The sequence below is a fragment of the Quercus lobata genome, chromosome 12, assembly GCF_001633185.2.
Source record: "Quercus lobata isolate SW786 chromosome 12, ValleyOak3.0 Primary Assembly, whole genome shotgun sequence".
Classification (NCBI taxonomy): Eukaryota; Viridiplantae; Streptophyta; class Magnoliopsida; order Fagales; family Fagaceae; genus Quercus; species Quercus lobata.
This window is the reverse complement of record NC_044915.1, coordinates 30652607-30674574: the sequence shown is the minus strand read 5'-3', so window position 1 is coordinate 30674574 and position 21968 is coordinate 30652607. Positions and strand designations below refer to the sequence as shown.

The 21968-nt window shown below is 31.8% G+C and overlaps 1 protein-coding gene across 1 annotated transcript; it reads left to right on the top strand.

Moving 5' to 3' along the window:
* The first annotated feature begins 1507 nt into the window (after positions 1-1507).
* LOC115971544 (peroxisome biogenesis protein 6-like) lies at positions 1508-9341 on the top strand. Its single transcript, XM_031091530.1, has 16 exons — positions 1508-1976; positions 2422-3057; positions 3152-3395; positions 3656-3797; positions 4232-4415; positions 5322-5513; positions 5953-6207; positions 6417-6488; positions 7006-7092; positions 7208-7330; positions 7484-7594; positions 7685-7723; positions 7837-7958; positions 8055-8199; positions 8336-8416; positions 9046-9341. Exons 1-16 carry the CDS (start codon positions 1689-1691, stop codon positions 9133-9135), a joined length of 2811 nt encoding a protein of 936 aa, XP_030947390.1. The 5' UTR covers positions 1508-1688; the 3' UTR covers positions 9136-9341.
* Positions 9342-21968: the final 12627 nt, after the last annotated feature.

Below are 21968 nucleotides of genomic sequence, written 5' to 3'. Positions count from 1 at the left end.
ATAAAACACTGTCCTCAAAACTGTTCATCTCATCATTAATATCCTTTCTATGGGGACGGAGCTACACTTAGCCAAAAATTTTAAAAAACTTTATAAGGTATATATATTTTGCAATTTTTTTAGATACTAGACCTTAAAATTGATAGTTGGCCCCTCCAAAAAACAAGAGCTGCCCCTGCAAAAAAGTATTGATTAACTAATTAAACGTTGGGTTCTAAAAAATAATTGTTAAGAACAATGAACTATCCACATTGTAACCAAAATATATATATATATATATATTTATAGTTTTTTCTCTCTCTTTTTTTTATGGAAGTTTTTTCCTCTCTTAATTGGTAAGTTTTGGTTGTTGAGTTCAAATAGTAAGTTTTTAATAAAATAAATTTCTTGGTAGAGTTATTTTATTTTATTTTATTTGGGACTAAAGTCTTTCGTTGTTGTTAATTTTCAAATTGTTTGTCAACACTTGATTTAGTTACAAAATGTTAAATGAAAAAAAAAAAAAAAAAAAAACTATGGTGAGGATATATAAGTGACAATACTTAAAAAGAAAATTTCTCTTAGACACAAATATATAATTTTTATTTCCTTTTCAATTTGGGACCAAGTCTTTTGTTGTTTTTGCTATTGTTGTTAAGTTTCCAATTGTTTGTCAACGCTTGATTTAGACTAAAAATGTTGAATGAAAAAAATATAGGATATTTAATGTTGGGGTTTGATAACACTTCAAAAATAAAAGATTTAAAAAATTATAATTAAATAACTGTAAAACGTTTTGTACATATTAGTGGAAAAGTAGACAATTTGTGATACGCATTAAAGTTTATATAAAATGTATGTATGTATGTATCAATAAATGTAATCGTATAAATGTATGTATTCATGAATATGTAAGTCGGCACCCTCCCCCCTCCCAAACCAAAATGTCTGGCTCCACCCTTGGGGCTGGAGATTATATAGCTTGTTACATTTGCACTTAAACAAAAGATTTTCTGCAATCTTAGGAATGGAGGTCATTGACTATGTCTCTTGGGTAACCTGCTGTATATGACATATCATCCTCAATCAAATAGTTGTTTACATATTGAAGATAAAGTGATCACTTATTTATTTTTTGACATGTTTTTTAGAAGAGCGATATTACAGATACAATAAAGTTTATTACATAAAATTTACAAACCGACGTATCATCAATCTCTAAAAAAACAATTCAAATATTGGAATCCCGTTTTCTTTGTCTGATAAGCCTTACCTCTGTGGTTTTTATTCTTTTGTCGATACGAGTTCTTCATGCCAGGGAGACCAACCAAGTTATTAGTTGGTTAAAGTCCACCAATAACTATTATTTAACTTATTATAATATCTTTAATGTTTATTGTTTATACTTCTGAACTTACGTTGAAGCCCAGCAGCCCACATAAGGTTTGTTCTTTTCATTTTGGAAGCCCAGCCCAAACGATTTGCTTACGTTGAAAACGGTTAGAATTATTGCGTCAACACACAAACTCCCAAGACAGACAGCTTCATCGATTTGCTCAATTCATCTCTCTCGCTTGCTCTGTATATATTTACACAAACACACGCATACACAGTGACACAGAGAGAGAGAGTCAATATTGTGAGGTGGTGTGGGTTTGAGGAAAGCAAAGCTAGGGTTTTGAGTGTGGTATAAAAAGCATTGTGTGGCAATGGTGGAGAGGAGGAAGCCTCTGGTTCTCTCCTCCACCAAGCTCCTCATCAACTCCGTACTCAGTTCATCGTCGTCGTCGTCGCCGCCTCCGCCGCAACTCGCTGACCGAGTCGAAGATGACGTGTCCGGCGGCACCTTGCAGCTACGTGCCGGAATTCTCCGATTCCCAAGGGATAAAATCGTCATTTCCAGTCACCACTCCAATTTGGCTTCTCTGGACGACGCCGCTTTGGTTGGACTCTCCACCTGCGCCCTCAAACGACTCTCCATTACTTCAGCCTCACTGGTAATCAAAAATATTTCAATTTCAAGCGTAAAACTCTGTTCGGTTGTCTAGAAAATAAAGGAAAAGGAAACAATTTAAAAAGCTCACTTCAAAATCTCACTTTTCGCGACAAAAACTTCTAAAAGAAATGTAATAATTGAAAATTTTGATACTTGGCTTTATTGATGGGTTCTGTATCTGAATCACAATCAGTTTAGATTATATTATGTAATAATTTCATTAGAATTATGATTAAGTGATTAAATTATTCTTCCCTATTAGCTTAAGTTTTTGGAACTAGTTATAATTTTATCAAATTTATATGATTTTGAGGTTTTTATTGTTGAATAGTTTTATCTTGTTTGTTTGGTTTAGTTTAATTTGGATGTTCTTCTGAATATGGAATTTTTAGCACTGTAATTTGTTAATTAGCATATGTTTTTTTTGTTTGTTTTGAATACACAAGGTTCTTGTCAAGAATATCGAGACAAATGTGCAAAGAATCGCGCAGGTTGTTGTTTTAGACCCTCCGGGCATGCGCGAAGCTGCACATGGGATTAAATTATCCAGTTTTGGTTGTTCCCATACAATGTGTGTTTTTCCTTCGGCTACTTTTGCACCAGAAGGTTGTCTACAGATGGGTGTGGAAGTTGCCTATTTGTCTCCTATTTTGGCATTTAACCTTGACTTGCATGTATCGTGCTTGAATTCTCTTGTCCATGGAGGGCAAGAAACTTTAGCGGCTTATTTCCAAGCAAAAGTGGATGATGAGACGTCTGGGGAAGTGATTGAGGGTTCTATGATTAGTGTAGGGTTGGAATCATTGGCTCGGTTGCCAAGATATGCTTCACATTTGAGGGCTTCTTTTGTGAAGATACCAGAATGTGGTACTCTTGAGACTCTCAAAGTAAGGTCATCTATTGAGGCTGAAGATCGTCAAGATATGATTGACTTGGCGCTACAGAAATACTTTGAAGCAGATAGGTATCTAGCAAGAGGTGATATTTTCAGCATTTGCATAAATTGGAATTGCAATTCAATTACTTGCATTCCTTGCAACCAAAAGTCACAAAATAGAAGTGATAACATCATCTACTTCAAGGTAAATATCCCTGTATTCTTTTATGGTCGTACAGGTGCTCGAGGATTGTCATAAGTTGGTCCGGTTCTTTTGACAATGTAATTTATGTCCTCAGGTTGTAGCTCTGGAACCATCAGATGAAAAATTTCTTCGAGTAAATAGCACCCAGACTGCCCTTGTGCTTGGGGGAAGTGTTCCTTCTGCTATTCCCCCAGATTTGTTGATTGCTGGACCAAAAGGTTTTCCACCTTTGCAGGGGGATACAGTGAAAATTTTGGCCTCCATTCTTGCACCCCCTCTTTGCCCGTCAGCACTTTCTTCAAAATTCAGAGTTTCTGTTTTACTACATGGTTTGGCAGGTTTGTTTTATGTTACCTAATCTGTTGTCTTCATTTAGTTTACTGTATGCATAAACAAATTTTCAGTTTACTTGCATTTTCCTTCACTTTCCCTTAATATAATTATTTTTAATGAATTTTTCATTGGCTACATAATATGGTATCCCTGTGAGCTATTATTGGTTATGATAGAAAATCTGTACCAAAACAATGACATTGATTCTGTTTGCATGTGTACAAATGTGTGGCTCTGGTGGGTTCTGATCCAATACCTGTTGCAGGATGTGGGAAGAGGACTGTGATCAGATATGTTGCTCGTCGATTGGGCCTGCATGTAGTGGAATATAGCTGTCATAATCTGATAGCACCCTCTGAAAGAAAAGCATCTGTTGCTCTAGCTCAAGCTTTCAATACAGCTCAAAGGTAGCAGTTGAGCACTGTATGTTAAATTCAAGTTTTTCCAGACTATATGCCTTTTGCCCTACTGTTAATTGCTTGCAACTGTGCTCCCTTATTCAGAAAGGGGTAATGCATGGTTATTATTCTACTACAGTGATATTCAATGACCTTCCAGTAATTATGTTATTTTGTACGAGTAACTTTGGGTCCATAAAGCAATCGATGACTGCCAAACTGGGAGGTTCACTTGTTATCCCTTCCTTTTACTTTTTGTACCGAGAGGCCTTCTACCATTTCATCTAGTAATGGGTGTCTTTGTTACATCTGGCCATACAATATTGTTGTCATTGGTTTGGTTTTTGATATTGTTGTTCCGTGACCCAAAATTGGGGGAAAAGAAGAAGAAAATAATATTGATGTTTCCATTTTTTGTTCCTGTTGTTTTGTTTTTTTAACAGATACTTGCCAACAATTCTTCTTCTCCGCCATTTTGATGTTTTCCGAAATTTAGGCTCTCATGAGGGTTCACCAAATGATCAAGTAGGCATCACTTCAGAAGTAGCATCAGTTATTCGGAAATTCTCAGAGCCAGTCACTGAGGATGAAGACATTTATTCTGAAGGGGAACCTAATGATGATTCTGTAAGATGCAACTATTTGATGTGCTATGGTGTTTTTTTTTTTTTTGTATTAGATGTTCCTCTTGAATGATTGCAAGCTAAATGATAAAACCTAAGTTTTTTGCATTTCTTTCTTCTTCATCTTCTTCTTTTCCGTCAGATGCTAGATTTTTGTTAATTGAAATAATGGCAAGAAAAGAGGGGAGAGGTGGGGAATCAGAAGAAATCCCTTTTTTTGAAAATAGATGTGGTGGGGGCTGACGATTTTTGGTGCCTAGAACTCTTAAAATGTTGAGAACCACACTGCAACAAAATTTGTTTCCAAATTTACTTCCGTGGAACCTTGTTAGCTTGGCCCGACCAATAAGCGGGAGGTTAAGAGACTAAAGTACTTCAAAGCACCCAACAAATACTTCATAACACGTGTTGATTTTGGAATTGGATTCCTTCATATTATGATGCTGAAACTCATACATTATACCTTTTTTTATATCTAAGGAAATCATCTGTCTTCTTTCTTACAGAATTTATATTTTTGGATTAGTGAATGAGTAGCCCCAAGGGTAGGGGAGAGTCAGACCAGTGACCTTCACTTAACAAGGTGTGGTTTCTGAATGAATATGCTACCCCTTTGGATATTATCTTATGTCCTTTTTTGAAAAGGTTTGAAATACAAGAGATAATTGTGATATTATGCCCTCTTAGATGCCATTGACTAGTTAAGAAGTTCAAAGATGCCCATGTAATGGAGATGGTTTTAGTCGACTTTGGGGGGCATCCAAAGGTTTTCCTTGTGAGTGTGTGTAAGAAGAGTAATCTAAATTGAGAAAAGGAAATGTCTACATAGTGAAATTTTCTTATTTTATTCTCAAGAATTACTGTTCATAAGGTCTGTCAAGATGTTAACTCTGATGCTGTGTTGATGCAGAACATGAAGGATGTTGGAAAGGTAAGAAGGCACAGAGTGTTGTTAGTTGCAGCTGCTGACAGCTCTGAAGGTCTACCTCCAACCATAAGGCGTTGCTTTAGCCATGAAATAAGTATGGGTCCTTTAACTGAAGAACAAAGGGTAGAAATGCTTACCCAGTCACTGCAAAGTGTGTCTGAGCTCCTGTCTAATGTAAGTGAACGCATTGTTTTCTTTTGTATGTTATATGTTTAATAGCTTTTGTGGACTAATGATGCATATAATACTTCAGTAGGTGTTGTTAAAAGATTATTGTTGACTTGTTCCTTGTATGTGAAATGTCCATGTCTTACTGTCTGGAATTATCCATCTACAAATGTCTTTGGATATGTTCAAACAGTGTTATGGGATTAAAAAAAAAAATTTATATAACCGAATCAGTTTTAACTAGGGTGATATTATGGAGCCTATGACACAATGGACTGTATCCCTTCATTTTTGAATTGCATTTGTTGTTTCATTGGTTGAGGTCATTGAGGGCCCAAACTGTTCCTATATCTCTCTTTAGGAATATCTTACATGTTGGTCATACTTTTTGTTCTTTTGATCATGACTGTTTAACTTTGATGGGTCAGAATATTGCTTCTTGCAGACTGGCTCAGAGGATTTTATAAAGGAAATTGTGGGGCAGACATCTGGGTTCATGCCTAGAGATTTATGTGCTTTGATTGCTGATGCTGGTGCAAACTTAATTCCCAGTGGCAATGTACTGAATGAAAAGGTTGAGCCCAAGGAACTAGATAGTGATTCACATGAAGTTGCACCACAGGTCCTGGGGAAGGAAGGCATGACCAAAGCATTGGAACGATCAAAGAAAAGGAATGCGTCAGCATTGGGCACTCCGAAGGTAAGTTAGGTCAGCTAAGTTGACTTCATATTCTTATCTTATGTCACCATGCATAATAAGCAGGTGTCTTGTGTTGCAATTTTTTTCTTTTTTTTTTTTTTTCATTTTGTCAAAAGTATTTTATTGTGAGAAATATCATTCTTAGAGAGATGTACTGCTGCTTGTAGGTTTATTTTATTTTATTTTCTCTTTTCCATTATTTGCTATAGGTTCCTAATGTGAAATGGGAAGATGTTGGTGGGCTTGAGGATGTGAAGAAATCAATTTTGGACACTGTTCAGGTGGGTTGTTTTATCTCTGCTGCCTCTTTGTTTGATAATATTCATAAAGACTGCTTTTTTTTCTTTTTTTATCAGGATCCAAAAGCGTGTTAGATTTAGTATTACAAACTGCACCCCCGGCAACCCAAAAATGAAATGACAAATTTACTGAATCTGCATGAATCAAATGTTTTTGACTGAAAGCTAGGAGCTTGTCCTATCCTGTTTCTTGCTATGCATTAATTGATAGAGTCAAACTTTTTACAATGTATTTTAAATTAATATATTGCACATCGATAGTTTTAAAACTTTACCTAGGTTGAGTCCACAACTCCAGGAGTTCAAATACTCTCTTTGCCACCTTTTTTTTATGTTGGTCCTTCTTCACCTCATTGCCCAAAAAAGAGATTGTTAATCAAAGTCAGTAGTTCTTCAACAACATTATGAAACATAAAAAAGTAGGCTTGAAAATCCACTGCTATTTAACTTCTTATTGGTTCTGAATTATTGAAGTGATTCTTACTTGTCGTATATGCAGTTGCCTCTCTTGCATAAGGACTTGTTTTCGTCTGGGTTGCGTAAGCGCTCTGGTGTTCTTCTTTATGGTCCTCCTGGAACTGGAAAAGTATGTTCTGTTGTTTCAGTTATATGATGATTTTTTAACTTGCCACTTTTTTTTCCTTTTTATTAATTACCTGCTTCATAACATCTGTTTGTTATTCTTGTGTTTCAAACCTCAGACTTTATTAGCAAAAGCTGTTGCAACCGAGTGTTCCCTAAACTTTCTCAGTGTAAAAGGACCTGAGCTGATCAACATGTACATTGGAGAGTCAGAGAAGAATGTTCGAGACATTTTCCAGAAGGTAAAATATCCTTCTTGTTTTAAGCAAAATTTCTCTTGCTTTTTTTTTGTTTTGTTTTTTTTTTTTTTGGGGGGGGGGGGGGGTGTTGACTATGACTTATATTTCAGAATTTTTCGTCAGTGCACAATTTGTAATACCGTACATGCCTTTCAGGCCAGATCAGCACGCCCATGTGTTATCTTCTTTGATGAACTTGATTCTCTTGCTCCAGCTCGGGGGGCCTCTGGGGATTCTGGAGGAGTTATGGACAGAGTGGTTTCTCAGGTGAAGATTATTTTTTCTATAGAACTTGGCAAATTCCTTTTCTCTTATTCCATTTATAATACTTAACATGGAAACTTTCCCTTGTGCTAGATGCTTGCAGAGATTGATGGCCTAAATGATTCAACACAGGTAATTTATCCTACATTCTTACTTGGCTTGTATTCAAATTTATACTAGTATTTAGTTTTCTTCTTTTGCTTAAACCTAAAAAGTTTCCCCTGTTTAATCATTCTGGCTTTTAGGACCTGTTTATAATAGGGGCAAGCAACAGACCTGATCTAATTGACCCAGCACTTTTACGGCCTGGTAGATTTGATAAGCTGCTATACATAGGAGTTAATTCTGATGCATCTTATAGGGAGCGGTTGGTTTTCTTCTCATTTCTCTTTTGTGCTTTCATCATGTAAAATTTAGTGATGTGATTCGCTTCTCTTTGAATCTTAATTTTCTCTTTTCCCAGGGTACTCAAAGCACTAACACGAAAGTTCAAATTGCATAAAGACGTTTCACTTTACTCAATAGCAAAGAAATGTCCCCCAAACTTCACAGGAGCAGACATGTATGCTTTATGTGCAGATGCTTGGTTCCATGCTGCAAAACGCAAGGTAGCTCATTTGATTTCAACCTTATTGCTGAATTAGCTGGTGGAAACATTTATGCACCTAATGGTTTTTGTGATGAATCATGGTTGCTACATTGATTAGACAAGGTGCTTAGACTTGTTTACTTGTTTTTGTGTAGGTTTTGAGTTCAGATTCAGATTCTTCTAGCACTGATGATCGTGCAGAGTCTGTTGTTGTTGAATACGATGATTTTGTGAAGGTATGACACAGTTTTTCTATTTATAAAGTGATTTTTGAGACAAATCATATATATTCTGCTTGCTTTGAGTTCACAGGTAAGTCATGACCGTATGTTATCATATTGGAAAATGTCGGAAGTATTCTAGTATCATTTAGTTTAATACTAATTAACCATTTCTGCCATGAATGGAGAACAGCAATATCCAAATAGGTGATTAGGTTGAGAAAATTTTTGGAAATGCTCATTTATAGGTCATATGCTTCTTTAAAAAATAATTCCAATAGCAATCATGACTTATAAAATTGCCCGTGCCTATGAAAGACTGATTCTTTGTATCTGAATATACAAGAAAACTCACATTGAACAACCGTAAGTATTGGCTATCTAATATGATCTTTCCATTTTGCGTCTGAAATATTTGGTAGTACAAACTGTACAATAGCTTAGACCAATAATTTTAATCAAAGTATACTTATCAATTGAAATTATGCGTTACCAATTGACATTTGACAGACATTTTTCCAAGGTTTTAATGAGTTGACTACATCTACATCAATGTTGCTTACCATTCAATTTAAAGTACAAAACTTGGTTAGAACCATTTTCTGGAACTAATTATGTCTGAACGCCTTGTCCCGACTTCTCAGGTCCTAGATGAGCTGTCTCCTTCCCTCTCCATGTCTGAGCTTAAGAAGTACGACTTGCTGAGGGATCAATTTGAAGGAGCCTCAAAATGAAACTTTTGGTAAAGCCATGTAAGAGGTCTGTATCACATCTGTGATCATGGTCTGCAAGGGTTCTGTCAATCTGCAATATAAGAGTTTCATTAGAATTTAATGAAACACATGCAATATAAAAGCATTCAATTTACATCTTTTTATCTGTATCTCATGTGTGGCCATGGTCTGCAAGGGTTCTGTCAATCTGCAATAATTGTAATTTAGATCAAGCATGCAATATAGGAGTTTCATTAGAATTGAATGAAACACATGAACAAGCTTATAATACATTATATAACTAGAGTACCACTACAAAAGGGCCTAACCTTTGTAGTAGTAGCTTAGGGTTATAAGGATTAAAACTCTATATATTACTTTCGTATTTGTGTGTTATAATAAATATTACTGTTTTCTCAAAAAAAAATTAAAAAAAATGAAACACATAAAATATAAAAGCATTCAATTTACATATTTATAGAAAATTGTGAAATTGGTTGTTATAACTAATAGGACAAAGTTTGAGACAACATTTATCATAATATTTTTTTTCACAAGTGCTAACATTATTTGTTGTGATTGAAACAATATCACTTTCATCTAGGTCCACTACGGATACCACTTTTAATATACATCAATAACATGAAGTTATATTAACAGTTGTGAAAAATATTATGCCCTACTTATTGAAAAGAGTGTTTAATAATCAAATTGAAGGGCAGTAGGGCCCAACTCCAAGCATATCCTCTTCATCCTAAGCAAGGAGTATATCCCACGTACCCATCATTAAAAGTTATCAACTAGGTATGCGGGTATCTGGAAGTGACGTAGTGTATGATCCATTTGTGAAGGGCTCCACTCGTTTAGCTTTCATTGCTGAGGATTACTAGTAGTTGATAACTATCATGAAATTTAAAGGATACCAAAAATGAAAATAAAAATAAAAATCCTTGCAATTTGAATATGTTAATCCTTTTAGGTAGTTGGTACTTGGTAGTATTGTCTGGACGTGTGAGAGTTACGCATGTACCAGTACAACCATCTTCCATGCTAGCAATCCGTAATTGACTTTTTATGAGTTTGATGACCATGATATTATATTTAGATTTTAATAACTACTCCTATCCTAAAATGCCCACCTTGTTTATCAACCTTATGCTTTAAATCTTATGTTGATTTGATTTGATTTGATTTTTTTAAACCTTATTTAAATATTTAAATATGTAAACATATATAGTCACGTGCTTTAGAAACATTTTGGACTCAATGAATCCTTTAGTACTGTTGCTTAATGTTTATAGACAATGACAATCTAAAGGCTCTATCCATATTTGTTAAAACCTATTAATGAAGTGAGTGGCATTTACAGGGGAACAACTTATGTAAAAGGAGCATAGTCTAGTACTTATTCAAGAAAAAAAAAAGGGAAAAAAAAAAAAACGAAAAAAGAAGAAGGTAAAAGCATCATAATCTAGTACATCATATTTAAAATGTGATGATGAGATGGCGGCATCAAAATTCAAAAATATAAAATTAAGGCAGGAAGGTCGCTACAATTTACTAAAAATTCAAATTAATAGATAACATTTTGTGTTAATTTAATGACAAGTGTTAAGGATGGAATTTCACGTAAAATCAATAATAATCGATAACTATTGAGACCTCAAGTATAAATTGAGGGCTCCTATCTCAAAGCAGAACACACATTGTAGACCAACTTCTCTTGTAAATTCTCTAGTTTAAAACTCAGTGAACAAGTTGTACTCTTTTTATTATAATGTCTTAGATTCATGTGGTTGTACCATTGATTTGAATTTCTTCAGTTTGTAGTAGTAAATTAAGTTATTTTATTAATCGCACCACAGTTAAATTTTTATAGTTAGATTGCTTTACTTCAGCAATCGCATCATAGTCATAGTTGTCAAATCGTAAATCGTATCGTGAATCGATTTTTAATTTTTTTGTATTGTGTATCGTATCGAATCATGTATCGTAAGATACACAAACATCCAATAAAATAATAAAATAATTATAGATATACATATATAAAAGGTATATTCATTATAAATTCGAAATATATTCAACTAATTACCAATTTAATCATTACTTATGTAATAAAATTTAACAAAGCTAACTAAATAAATCAAATTAACTTATGTTTATAACATGCATGTTCAAATTGATTAAACTCAGAAGTGATAATACATGATATATGAACCAAAATATAATATCTTTTCATCATTTTGGCTAATCAACTCCATCTAGGTCCATGTTATCATCATGTTCAGCATCTTGCAAAATTATTTTTTCATAGACATTTTCTTCATTATTATCAACATTTACTATTTTTGTTTTGTTTTTTTTTATTCAAATAATTTTTTCTTTATATTTTTTCTTGGCATTCTAGCTTTTTAGACTCATAATAATAACAAAATAAAAAATAATTATATTTTCATTTAATAACATTATTAATAGCATAGAAAAAAATTTGCACATATGAAAGTGAGTGTTATGAATATAGTTTAAATTTTGTAGGAGAAAGAGAAGGGAGGGAAAAAAAAAAAAAAAACTCATGGGAATTAGACTCAATTAAGTTTCCCAATAATTTTGTATTAAAAAAGTCTAACAACTTGTTTAAATAAAATAAAACCACAAATTTTAATAAAAAAAAACTCATTTTAAACCCACGTGTCTATGTATCGTATGATACATACGATTCACCGATACGATACGATTCATACGATACGCACTTATGTATCAAACGATTTACAAGCACTTACGATACGCTCTTACGATACGAAACTTTTTGTACATGATACAATACGTATCGTACGATACTGACAACTATGATCATATTTAGAGTTCTTTCCATTGATTTAGTTATTACTTATTGTTTATTCCCAAAATTTTAGTTCAATGACCATGGATATTAATGAAATGTTATTGATAAGACAAAAATCCTCTCTATTGAGGCACAATGAACCATTCCCTTTTTTTAAATGAAGTAAAATCACAAGATTAAAGGCTTAATTAAGGCCATCGACTCACATTGAAGTCACATTAATAATAAAAATAATAAAATAAGTACAAACATAAACAATAACAATCATCTTATGAGACTAAATTTTGAGTGGCACTTATTTGTTATTACACCAAAATGACACCTTTTTGCTATGAATGGTTGTCTTCTTCTCCATATTAAAGAGAGAAATTCTAAGAGAGGGAAACAACACAAAACACAGTAGAGAGGGGGGACAACATTGATACAAAGAGAAAAAACTTTAAATATAAATAAGAAAGAGTGGAAATGATAAAAGATAAGAGAATTAAAGTAATACATGTGATAAATATGAGGTCCAATGAGTATTAAAAACAAGTTTTTCATTAGTGGTTTTAACAAATGGATGGAGTGTTTAGATTATCATAACTTATAAAATCTACTGCTTAAAATTAATAAATTAAAAAATAATAATAAAGGATTTTAATTGTCACAAATTTAATAGAAATCTCCCCTATTGTTTATCAATCATAGTCGAGGATTGCCTTGCCCTACAAGCTCTACAATGGGTTGGGGTAACTCTCTCCATCCCCAAACACACACCTCTTGCTGTCCTTGGTGCAACGTTTGCTTGTGAGGTCACGTTAGACTTATTCTAATTAGTTATGAAAATACTAATAACAAATTATAACAAAAGGTGTGTGTATATACATACTTTTTTAGTCTTATTTGACTGGAGGACATGTACATGAAATTATGAACACTAAAATTGCACACACTAAAAGGACAAATATGATGTTGCTATATACCCCTTTGAGAAACTGATGGAGACAAATAAGGCTTTTAAAATATATGTAAATATGTTGGTTATAGAAATGCCTTTTTAAAAATAATAACAATAATGATAATTGGAATCACATAGACTTTTCAATCAACGAAAGTACTCGACCTAAATAACGTGTGTGAACTGTGAATGTCAATTATCAACTCCCATCCCATGTCAAAGTTCTCAACATATGATTTATAGACTTTTCAAAAGACAACCTAAGACAAATTGGGACATTGAGAAACATATATAGCTCTTTACATGTACAGTTATTTTTTCTTTTCTTGTCCTCTTTGCCTTTGGTTATGATAGGGCACGTTTTATTTTGTTTTATTTTATGAGTTATGTTAACAGGTGTTTTTAGAATAATTATTAATAAACCATAATAGAAAGATTTGACACAATTTTCATGGGAAATATAAAAAGTTGTCAACAAAATTAATTGTTTTATCATTTTCACATAAAATGTTTCTAAAAATAGTTCTTAAACCAATACCCTTAGGGTATTTGTTAACATTTTCCTTTATTTTTTAGTGGAAAATTAACCATTTTTTTTTGGGCTGAATAAACAAAAGTACCTCCAACCTTTGAAAATTATTGGGGTCAGTTATTTTTCATGTGAGTTCACATGGTGCTGTTATTATTTAGTATATATGTACGAAATAAATGCCATTAATTTCAGGGAAAAAAAAAATAGAGAATACAAGTATGTGTTTGGCTATTGTTTGGCATTTTTTTTTTTTTTTAAGTTGGAGTTAAGGGGTTTGAATAATGGACATCTCCATTGAAATTACCAATTGAGTTATAAGACTCTTAGCATTTTTAGCTTTAATTGAAATGATATTAACTTTGAGAAACATTTTATGTGAAAATGATAAAACAATTAATTTTGTTAACAACTTTTTATATTTTCCATGAAAGTTGTGTCAAAATCTTTCTATCATGATTTATTAATAATTATTCTAAAAGCACCTGTTAATATAACTCATAATCATGTGTTGAGAACTTTGATATGGGATGGGAGTTGAAAATTGACATTCACAGTTCACACACGTTATTTAGGTCGAGTACTTTCGTTGATTGAAAAGTCTATGTGATTACAAATTTTTTTTTTTTTTTTTAATTTTAAAAAAAGGCATTTCTATAACCAACATATTTACATATATATTTTAAAAGCCTTATTTGTCTCCGTCAGTTTCTCAAAGGGGTATATAGCAACATCATATTTGTCCTTTTAGTGTGAGCAATTTTAGTGTTCATAATTTCATGTACATGTCCTCTAGTCAAATAAGACTAAAAAAGTATGTTCAGGAAGTTCTGCCGATATCGGTAAGCGTTGCAGAAACAAACGACAGAGGGGAGTCCTAAAATATCTAAGAAGAAACTGCTATCACCGCATTAAATACTCTGTAACTAACTCTCTAGTTGCATTAATGTGAAGGGGTTTTTAGCCTTACAGCTACTCTTTAGTAAGGTGCTGATGAGACAAGTATCAAATAGCTACTCTTTAGTAAGGTGCTGATGGGACAAATATCAAACATCAACCATCTGGTTTGCACGTAGAGGATAAAGATGAAAAGGGTAGAGAGCATAAAAGGAAAAGGAAGCAATGAGATAAGAGGATCGAGAAATCAAGAGAAAAACACTATAGCAATCAGGAATCAAATTTGTAATCAAACTTGTGAGAAATACATAAGAATGGATCTCCTCGGATTGTACCAAGGACGATTTTCTTTAGTTTAAATCAATCTAACTACCTGTTCTTGTCATTTGAATCCACTTTATTTGTTGTCCAATTCATTTTAGCCTAGTTTTCCAATCTACTCTCTATAAATTCATTGTTTTAGGCTTTTTGGACCTAAGTCAATCAATCTTTTGGGTTAGAGACTCAAATCTGATCCTTACAACTATCTATTTCAAGCATTTTTATTTTTATTTTTGGTAAAAAAAGCCAAAAAATTTCATGCACAACTTTGGAGACCAACTATTAGCAAAATCAATAAAAGATAAATATAGTGATGCACAAATTTCAAAAATAAAATTACAATTATTAGTTTAGTATTTTGTGATTAGTGTAAAATAAAAATTATATTAATAATAGATTCATATAAAAATGATATTGCTCTAATCACAACTTAACACCTTAACAAATTGGGAAAAAAAAAAGTTTTATGCCTCTAACGTTGCTCTTCGAAAAAAGAAAGTAGAATCGACAATGGAATCTAAAAGAAGAAAATGTGATTGAATTGATCAAAAGATAGAGTACAGGAGATCGTGGCAGTGTTCACCCCAAACCAAGAAGAAAGAGTGGCAGTGAAGACTGCAATGATGCTGCCATTGCTGGCATTGACTGTGCGGTGGTGGAGACTTGAACTCGGCCATGACTCATGAGTCATGAGTACTAACAAAAAAGAAAGGCATATAGTTTTGCCACATAGGCATGGTAGTGAAATGAGTGCTTTGGAAAACAAAAGAGAGTTTCTCAGTACCAAGAAAAAGGTCAAGGCCATAATTTTTACCACGTTTATGGTGTAGTGAAATGAGTACAATGAATTCATCAAAAAAAAGAAATGAGTACAATGAGATTTTCTAAAAACAATAAATTTACACTTCCATATTGTCCAAACAACGAAATTTGTAAATACTGAGATTTTAAATAATGGAAGTACAAATCCCATTTGTTAATTTCTATGCAAATGGCAAATCTTCACACAGACACGCGATAAGAGAAGACATTGCAAGTGAAATAGTGAATGTATCAAAAGTGTCTTGAGTCCCAGGACCATCATCTTACTTTTTCACTTATCTAGATATTGCAAGTGAACTAGATATTGCAAGTGAATGTATCAAAAGTGTCTTGCAAGTGAACTAGATATTGCAAGTAAATTTTTTTTTTTTAAAGGGATGCTATATGTTTTTTGAGTATTAATAGCACGTAAATGTTATTAAGGTCAGTTTGAGAACATTATTTTAACTTAATCTATTTTGATTGATGGATGTAATATCTAGTTGAGTTCAAACTATTAGCAAGTTATGTGACAGAAGTGGTTATTTTATAGCGGGAAACATTCTCTACAAGACATCAATTCTTAAACGGTGCCACAAAAATTAAAAATATATTTAGTTTTGAGTTAATTGCTCTAAAACATCAAACTGTTGAACAACCCTTGAGATCTTTGTTTTTTGCTTACACTTTGAGAACTTGATACAAACAAAAGGTTGTATTGTCTATGCAAATGTGCTTAGGAGTCGCTAAATTCAACTAGCATATATATTATGTAAGTATTTTTAACCATTTAGAAAAATAAAAATCAACAAGATTATTCGCATCAATACAAAATAAGGATCATATACTCCTCCAATAGTCCTATGTAATTAGGAAAAAAAAACATATATTCTTCCTATGTGAAAAGTGTATAATTCAACATAAAATTCAAACTGTCTCCCCACCATGATATACGGTGGTTTTTCATATCATTTTGTTTTATTTTATGGGATGAAATATGGTTTTGAGCATTAATAACATAGAAATGTTTTTTTTTTCTTAATACAAGATAGAAATTCTATTCTAGTTTAATTTAAATGTATATGTGTATGAAACTCTCTCTTGGAAACTTGAACTCCGGCCCACTTATACTTGTGGAGTGACTATTACACTAAGAGTGTGCGGTGATCATAACACAGAAATGTTATTAAGATCTATTTGAGACCATTATTTAATTTAATTTATTTTGATTGATGGACATAATATCTTGTTCAAACTATTAGCAAGTTATGATGCTATTTTTACCTTCTTCTTTTTTTTCTTTTTTCTTTTTTAATGAATAAGTTTATGATGCTATTTGATTTTGCCTTTTTGGTATCCCAACTAGTAAATGCATTGATGATATACTTGATTGTGATACAAGTGATTCTTTTATAGCTGGAAACATTCTTTACTAGACATCAATTCTTATATGGTGCCACAAAAATTAAAAATAGATTTAGTCTTGAGTTAAATTAGTTAATTGTTCCAAAACATCAAACAGTTGAACAACATCCTTGTTTTTTGCTTACACTTTGAGAACTTGATACAAACAAAAGGATATATTTTCTATGCAAATGTGCTTAGAGAAATGATGGAGCCAGGATTTGGAGTTAGGGGGCGGCTCTACTGTTGGTTGTGTGTGACAATTTCGGCCTCCAACTTTGCTGCATAGCTAAGGGTTTTTTTTTTTTTGGGGGGGGGGGTCTTTGATGCATGTGTTTGCTACTAGGTAAGGACAAAATTATTTTGTTTAAAATTTTTTAAAAGGCTGGGTTGTTTGTTTGGGTAAAATTTGTTAGTTAGGCTTAATATTTGTGATTGGTATTTTTTGTTGTTGTGCTAATTTTTTTGAGTTTGTATATTTTGTTTTAGATTTTAAATTTATAAATTTTATACTGCCTTTAAAAGGAGGAAAATGTTAAAGATACAAACTTTTTATAAATTAATAATGTGATGAATGGTTATTGGTAAGTAAAAGAAGATATAAGTAGTTGACCCAAATACAAATCAATAAGAATTTGCTCTCTCAAAAATTTGTAAAAATATATAGAAAAGTTTGTGGCTATAATATTACTCTTAAAAGAATCAATGATATTTTTTTTTTTTTTTAGGAAAAATAATATTGTTAGGGAGGCAAAATGTATATAAAATTGCTAAAATTAATACCTATATATATATATTTTAAATGGGGGTGGGGGGCCATTTCCCCCATAGTCCAAGCTTAGCTCCGTCTTTGCTTAGGAGAGTCACTAAACACAACTAGCAATATTTACTTTTTATTGTTAGGTGTTTACTTTCTACTAATTTTAAAACTGCCATTACTGCTTGGTTAAGTCGATTTTCTCCAAACATAAATTAAGGATAAAAGAGTATTTGTAAAGGATCAAAAGACAATTTTATATAAAATAGGGGAAAGTATTAAAAATTATATTTTTATCCTTTTGACAAGTTAAGCCATGTAATATTAAATGTGCCATTTCAAGCCAAGGCCATAGGTGGAGTTTTGTACTTTGTTTTGTTTGGCACCACAATGAAAGTTTGGGGGTTTCAAATGACAATTTAAAAATATAAGATTTAATTTTTCATAAGGATAAAACTATTGGATTTTGTTTTTTGGACTTTTGCCTATAAAATAAAAGGATGATTGGTAAAATAGTATTAAAAAAAAAAAAACCCTCAAATATATCTAACTCTATTCCCATATTATCCATAGTTGTAGCTATTAATAGTGTTTAATGTTAATTTGAGTGTATTGTTCGAATGGAATTTAAAAACGCTTAAAAATATAAAATAAAATAAACTTATGAGCACACTCCTACAGGGTAGGATGGAGTTGGTTTAGAATTAAAAATACAAAATATCACGAATGCATGAAATGAGGCATATATACATGGTGGCTTTTTATATATGCATATCAAGGCTTCCAATTTCGATCAGATAGGTTTAAAGACTCTAAAGGCTAAATAGTCGCTTCTTAATGTAAAACGGCTATATAAGCAGCACAAGAAAACCCTTACTAAATATGTAAAAACAGTTATTTGAGAAAAAATGTGTAAAATTATTTTGGACAAAACTTAAGTATAGTATCTTAGGTGTTGTTCCTTAGGTTCTTCTCTTAAGATTTAACCATGTGACTATTTAACTAAAAAATACACTTCCATCCAATGAGAAAAAATCCACATTGTAGAATCTTAAAAAGAAAACCTAAAGAACAGCACATAAATACTGTACCTAAGTTTTACTCAATTATTTTTGCACAACTTTAGTAAAGTTTCCATAACTTTTATTAATGGTGGCAAGAGATACCAACTGAACGCTGTGAAGCTTAATGAGGAAAATGTTATTATGCAATGACCCTAAGCATGACTATATACAATACTCCTACTCACCAAGCAAGAAAAAAAAAATGGACAATAATAATAAAGGCAATCATTTTATTCAAATTCAAACAATATATAAGAATTAAGAACATTTTTCCCCTTGCTTTAAAAATATTGACATCCACCATTTACAAGTCACATAATCAATACATCCTTTTATTTTCTCAACATATGTTATTTAGATTAAATGGGAGGATGAATTTGGCTTGCATCCAGTATTTTTCTATATTAAACATGATACAGATATGACAGGCGTCTTAAAATGATCTGTATCAATTTTGTATCCCATCCAATGCATAGAATACTAGACAAAAGTCTCTCACTTAGAGGATGGCATGATTTAATGATACTAGTCAACAACTTCATAAAAGTTCACTTTTCTTTCTCTTTTGGGAAGGTAGAGACTAGTGCACTTCTTTAGAGCCAATGAATTGGTGTTTTACTGAGCCAGTCTTATAAAATAGTACATAAAAAATTAGATGCACAAAAAAGGATTATCTCACGTCTCTTGGTTTGAGAATGTTCTCCTCATGACTCACATCCAATCAAGGAGAGGAATTGCGGAATATGATCTATGTCGTTTCATCCTAAATGACCTATTAGAATAATGTTCAAAGTCTACTGAATAATAATTAGTAAACCATGCCAAAATCTTCTAAATTTTGTGTTTGGGTTGAAGGAAATCATCATACTACATGACAAATTAAATAAAATAATCACGTGGATCATGCAAAAAAATGACATTAAAAAAAATTACAGTGGTAAATAGTAAAATACATGCAAATGTGAAATGATAAAAGCATGCAATAATAATCTATGCTGCACATGAGCTTGCATTGAATTTATGTCCCTATCTTCGGAGATAACGAAAATATATTATATATAATAAAAGAATGAAATTTGCACAGCCAGGTTTCTCAACCCCTCACCAGCAAAACCACACAAAACGCAAGGGCAGCTTTGTCCAAAAGAAGGAATAATATTCAAAATTAATAATTAAAAATACTAATATTTTCCTTGTGGGTCAAATATAATACACAAATGATGAGTCTTTCATTTTCTATTTATAAATTTATTAAAATCGAATTATACGAAATTTTATAGAAATATAAATAATAATTAAAAAAATAGAGAAAGTCATGTCGGGTAAGACAATAACATTTGGGTTCCAGCCTCCTGAAACGCAGTCTATTTTGAGGATTTGGGCGCACGCGCTTTGTGAACAGGCTTTGGTGTACACATGACACAAGTTCAAATTGTACATGATTCTTTAAATAAATAAAGTCCAAAAATAAAAAGTTCCCCATTGTATATATAATATTTATCTGAGTTTCAATTATATTAAAGGATCATAAAGACAACTAATTGTTGCATCAGTTGACTTGTAAAAGTTTCTCAAAAAAAAAAAAAAAAGTTGACTTGTAAAAGAAAAGAAAAATACTCCATCATTTATTACCTATTAGTTGTTTTGGTGTCGGTTTCTGTCAAATATTCCATCTAATTTTAATTTTTATCTTAAAATTTAGATTCTCAAAATATTTTGTGAGAAAACATCTAATTTTAATTAAACAATCTTGTTTTGGCAACTTCGTATATAGTCTGTAAAATATAGTGATATGATGATGTTTACCTCGAAAATGATATTTTGTTTTTTTTAAGAAATATATATAAAAGTGAATGATATCACAATTTTTTATCAAACTATTTCATTTTATACTCGTGAAACACCTTAAAAAGTTATAGATAATGGTGTAGTCAATGGAACTTAGAATCTTCAAATTTCCAACATATCCTTGATTAGGTCCATTAAATCCATCACTTTTTTTTTTTTTTGTTGATAATATTGAACCCGCCATTTGATTGTTTTCAAATGAATCAAATGGACGATAGTATAGACAGTATACTATTAATGTTATTAGAAATCCATAAACCATATAGATTAACATTTAAAAAAAATTATATCCCAAATACCAAGTCATATGGATATACACACGTGGACAGCTCAATTGTTGACCCATTTAGCTAACAATGTGAAAAGCATGTATCAACTGTGGAAAAAAAATTTATTCTCAAAAAAAAAAACTGTGGATAAAATTTCCCATAACGTCAGTTATTGCACAGTAGCATAATTCTAAGACTCTCTCTCTCTCTCTCTATATATATATATAATTACTAATTAGTGTGTGTGTGTGTTTGTGTTTTTTTTGAGAAAGAATTAGTTTGTGTTTTAATCCTTGCAAAGCACATCATGGAATTACATCAGCTTATAACATGGTAGTCTTCGCCTGACGCAATATAATCAAGACAAATATACGATTCAATTGCTTATTCTTAAAACAGAAGGAATTATTTGAAAAACTCATACATTAGTAAATGGAATTTGACTCTGAAGTACTGTCAATTTGAAGGTAACAAATTGAAGTTTGACCTGGTAAATGTAGCAATTAGCAACATTTGTTGGAGATGTGTAGTTTAAATCTACGAAGCTTAAAAGTAGACAATTTTCAAATTTTATTAAATTAACGAAATTAAAGTATTTATTTATTACTTATATTGACGCGTAATGAAAAAAAACAGTACATCTATGAAGGAAAAATAATAATTATTTATATTAAAACTTCTAGTTTTATTTTGTAATTTTTACGCACTTAATTATCTATTATTATTATTTGTTGCAAAAAAAAAAAAATCATTTTACATACAAAAAAAGAGTGCAGCACCGACACACCGATGACTAATTAATCATAATTTTTCTTGTCTATATTGTGCGCGGTGTAACATCTATACTTGGTATAGTTTATATTTTTCAATTTTTTAAATAAGCTTTTGAAAAAGTTGTACCTAGGAAAAAAAGAGAAAAAAAAAAAAAATGAGAGGTTTAAAAAAGTATGGTTTCAAACTAGAATCTACAACGAGTACTTATACTCAAATCAATTTGTAACTTTTTTGTAATAATAAATTTTATTTTAAGTAAAGAATGTGAGTAGATGGAACTCATATACGAGTAAAATTTTAATATTAAAAGTTTAAAACTAGTCAATGTAGTCATAGTGTTCTCTATGTTAGTATTTGGACACTTTGGTGTAACCAAAGGTCCACAACCAACAATATTCTCAACCAAAG